General features: G+C 49.2%; 1 protein-coding gene across 1 annotated transcript; it reads left to right on the plus strand.

Annotated features, from left to right (window-relative positions):
• Window positions 1–219: 219 nt before the first annotated feature.
• LOC308637276 (binder of sperm protein homolog 2-like) lies at window positions 220–3,351 on the plus strand (the record flags this gene model as incomplete). The annotated part of the gene is made up of 3 exons (XM_081273599.1): window positions 220–277; window positions 2,831–2,971; window positions 3,200–3,351. 3 exons carry the CDS (start codon window positions 220–222, stop codon window positions 3,349–3,351), a joined length of 351 nt encoding a protein of 116 aa, XP_081129725.1.
• Between the last annotated feature and the right edge of the window lie 1,258 nt (window positions 3,352–4,609).

Raw genomic sequence — 4,609 nt, forward strand, 5'->3', positions numbered from 1 at the left:
GTGACGGTGCTGCTCCAGGGATCAGCCTTCAGGGTGCAGCTCTAGAATAGCCTAACATGGGTGGTTCCTGATTTTTAAGCACCCTGAGATTCAGGACAAGGAAGAAAATGTGGCAGGGTAGGGGTGAGAGTGACCAGAGGAGGAGGAGCAGAAAGGCAGAGTATAAACTCGGAGGTGAGGCTCGCCCAGGTGCATGTCCTCTGAGGGCTATCAGAGGCGATGAGACACCTGGTGGTCTGGGTGCTGCTGGCTGTCTGCTTGTGTGGCCTGGATGCAGGTGAGGGGGAGAGGCTGGTGAGGGGTGAGGGGAGAGTCAAGAGCAAGAGCAAAATCAATTGTCCACAGAAACTTTACCTTTCAATGCTGGGTGGCAGCTGGTGACAAGGGAAGTTCTGAAGAGGCTTGTTCCAGCTCCTGGTACTTCCTGGTTGGATGATCTCAGAACACATTTCTTTACCTTTAATTGAGCCTCAAAATTCTCATCTATATAGTACTAAAATCTTAGAGGGAAACAATTTAGTATTGTTCTGTTGGTAAAGAAGCAAGTTCAAAAATACAGTCCAGTATGTGGAATAAGCTATTCTTCATGTAGAATATAGAGTAAAAACTTGTTAACACATGTGCTTGTGAATTCACCAGCTGAATCTGTAGCTTTCAGAAGAATTCCAGGGCTTACTTGAGGGGGGATGACGGGGTGAAAGGTAACAGAATGGCCACATGACACACCTATCCCATTCCTTGGTATTTATCCAAAAGAACTAAAGTCAGCATGCTACAGCAAGCTATGTTTATAGCACCAAGATTCACCATACCCAAGTTAGAGAAGCAGCCCAGGCATTTGCCAACAGATGATGTAGAGAGAAAATGTAGTCTATATACACCATGGAGTTTTATTCAGCCATGAAGGTGAGCAAAATTACATCATTGAAGAAAGATGGAAGATACTGGAGGCAATTATGTTAAGAAAAATAAGCCTGTCTCTGACAGGCAGGTCACATGTTCCTCTCATATGCAGAAGCTAGAGAGAAAGAAGGGAATAAAATGGGGGAATCTCATGAAAATGAGAGGGAGACCCGAGAGTAAAGGAATCAGACCAGGGGGCCAGAGGATAGGAAAGCAAGGGGACTGGGGAATGACCTTGATGAAATCGTGTATGGGCACAGTGAACCCCAGTATTCTTTATCATTATCATGTGTCAAAAACATGGGGAAAATAAAAGAAGATTCATTTTGCTGTCAGGATCAAAATAAAGTCACTCGTGTGAATTCCAACAAAATCAGAAACACAATAAGTGAGTAAACCCGGGATGCTGTGAAGGCAGGTTCCCTGGTAACACCAACCATAATGAAAGCCTCTGCCGGAATCATGAACTTCACAAAGGTCACTGCACACCAGCGCACAGGAAAACAGGCTTCAGACAGCACCAGGCTCTGTGAGTCCAGCTGAGGAGCCCCGCTCCAGACCGCATACTGAAGCTGTCCCGTGACTGTCTCTAATAACTGCCCCTGGCTCGAGATCTTCATATATGCCCACCGGTCCCCATGGCACGTGTGTGGCAATGCTTTCTGGTTCCTCACTGATGTCTCCCATTCTTTGGAGAGTGTCTCGCTGACTGGTATTTATTGTGGCAGAACTACTGGGTTCCAGCAAAGGGGTAGAAATCAGGACATTGGATGAGCTGCATTTTCTCTCACCTACACAAAGGAGGACTGTGGAGACACCCAGCTCATAACTGTATGAAGGGGCTTCCCTGCGGAGAAGCAGGATCCCCAGTTGGAAATGCTTACAGTCATCCCCGATGGGGTATTGTAGATGCTCCTACCTTGGGAGAACAGTCAGATACGGGAACGTCAGGCTGCATTAAATAGCTGTTATTCTGGGAAAGGAGAACATTATGTCGTCTAAATTTTACCTTTTTTTTTTTCTGTTTCAGATTTGATTTCCCATTTAAATCTTCCAATTAAAGGTAGGGAGACCATCTCTATTTTTCAGTATCTTAGATGCTTTTTCCACCCTTTTAACATCATTAGATTCCCAAAAGTAGCTTGCCCTTTGCTGTGACCTCACCATTTCCTGTGTCATTTCCTCATAGGAAAGTCTGTCCCAGGTCAGAACAACCACGTCAGTCGGTTGAACATGCCCATCAGTTGCCCATCCAAATCTTTTCTCCTAAGCTTCCAGAAAAATGTTCTCTTCTCCATTGAAAGTGACACTAGCAACTGAATGGGGGAGGGGCTCTTTCTTTTTACTTTCCTTTCAGTGAGCAAGTAATACATTTATATGTTGATGGAGAAGCATGTGACGTTTTGATACAGCTCACAGTTTGGTATGATTGAATCAAGATAGTTTTCCTATCCTTCAGCCCACATACGCCTCAGGTTCTTAATCTGGTGAGAACATCAACCATTGCATGCGATTTCTTGCGCTTAGAACCAGGGCCTCAGCAGGCCAGCAGCAGGTGTCACTGAGGAAGCTGGCTCCCCTGCTGCGCAGGTGGGCTGGGAGCTCCAGGCCAAGCCACTGCTGCAGGCAGGGCAGAATGGGGGGTAGGAAGCCGGTGGGGGAAGCAGAGAGTGTGGAGGTGCGGGGGCTCACTCTGGCAGCCTAGGAGACACACCTGTCTAGGAGAGAGGGAGGGGAGAGCAGAGTCAGGAGGACTCAGGGTCAGGCCAAGACAGTCCCCTCGGATTTTCACCACACACGAAAGGCAGTTAGTGGGACCAACAGGGGGCGGGGCGAGGGAGAGTGAGCCAAGTGCAGATGACCAGATGCACACTTGAGGTCCATTCCCCCGGGGCTGCCCCGTGCTCCACGTGTGTTCTCTTGCCAGAAATTATTCTGCATGAGTGCGCCATTCCATTTATCTATGGTGACGTCACCTACCACAGCTGCACCACGGTCCGCAGTGACTTTGATTGGTGCTCCCTTGACCACGTCTTCCGAGGACGGTGGCGATACTGCACAGCGACTGGTGAGTTTCCTAAGGTGGGACAGCTTAGTGCCAGCACACAAGGGGTGTTGGGAACAGAGTGCTGCATGGTTGGGGTATCAGGAAGGCCTGAGTTCAAATCCTTGCTTTTCTATATAATTTTCACTGACATTTAAAGACCTTGGCAGAAAATCCTGATGCTCTGTAAGATCAGCAGAGACGATCTGAGGACTGTGTTCACAGCCCCTTCTCCTGCCCCCTCCTCTGCAGATCCCCCCAAGTGCACCTTCCCCTTCACATTCAAGCAAAGAACCTTTGAACAATGCACCAACGAAGACTACGTTTTGAATCGGAGTTGGTGCTCACTGACCAGCAATTACAACACAGACCGAAAGTGGAAGCAATGTTCCCCTCTGCAGTAAGGCGGCCAGGAAGGGTGGGATTGGGGTCTTCTCAAACCCACAGTGTGAGAGCCCTTTGAACTGAGTGGGGGGGACACTTGAGGACTTGCCATGACCTAGAGGAAGGTGCAGTAAATGTTGCCTTTAGAAATATTAAAGACTTAGTGTCCCTGACACAACTATTCAACTCTGCCTTAGCAGATCCAAGCAGCCACCAGCCAAAAAAAAAAAAAAAAAAAAAAAAGATAATGCTGAGTAAAATACATCCAGAAATTTCTCATATAAACTTCAGGGGCATAAATGTCAATCACTATTGGCTATTTTTTTAAAGGCAAGGTCTGAACCACTTTAAAAGAGGAAAGCTATTAGTTCATGGGTCACACAGAAACAGGAGGCAGGTTGGGTTTGGACTCTGGGAACTCGCAGGCAGGAGCCTGGCTAAGTGACAGGTGTTTGACAGGCTTTGACTGAAGGAGGTTAGTGCCACGAAAAGAAGATGACCAAAAGAAAAACAGAGTATACCTGAGTGGGATAGCACACTCCTGTAATCTCAGCAAATTGGAGGCTGAGGCAGGAGGATCACAAGTTCAAGACCAGCTTCAGCAACTTAAAGAGACTCTATATCAAAAGGCGGGGGCAGGGGGATGGCCTGGGGATATGGCTCATCTACCTTTCACAGTGACCTCAGGATCTCATGTTAGGAATCATGTGCCTCTAGAAAGGGCAGAAGTGAGGCTTAGGAAGTTTGGGTCACAGCCCATCACCTTAGCGAGGCGTCATCAGAGGCCACTCAGCAACAGGCAGCATCAAACGCGCCCCTCCTCGAGGCTTTCCTGAACATCCCCTCCGCCCTCTCTGCCCGTGGAACTGCCAATCCTAGGGGCCCGAGACAGACGCAGAGCCTGAGCACCTTCGCCTGTCAGAGCGGCTCGGTGTGGCTGAGTCAGTCTTCCCCGCCACCTCCCGGCTCTGTGCACACGGGAAACTCCTGCTGCCACTCTTTGGAAAGGTCCCTGCAGTCGTCATCACAACACTGGTGCAGACACGAGGGGTCCTGTGGGGTGGCCATTCCACTTAGGCTCAGTCACAGCCCTGCACTCATGGGGACTCTGGGGAGTGATGTGGTCACCCTTCCTGTTGGGTCTCCAGGGACGTCCCAGGGCTCCCGGGGACACAGCCTCAGTGCTTGTGCTGCTTGTACATGCAGAGCGTCCCTGTTCCTTAAACTGGCTTCCTGGGGACTTACTCCTGGGCTCCAGCCAGTGCTAGTTCTTCCTGG

This window comes from Spermophilus citellus (genome assembly GCF_964194105.1).
Source record: "Spermophilus citellus genome assembly, chromosome: 18".
Lineage (NCBI taxonomy): Eukaryota > Metazoa > Chordata > Mammalia > Rodentia > Sciuridae > Spermophilus > Spermophilus citellus.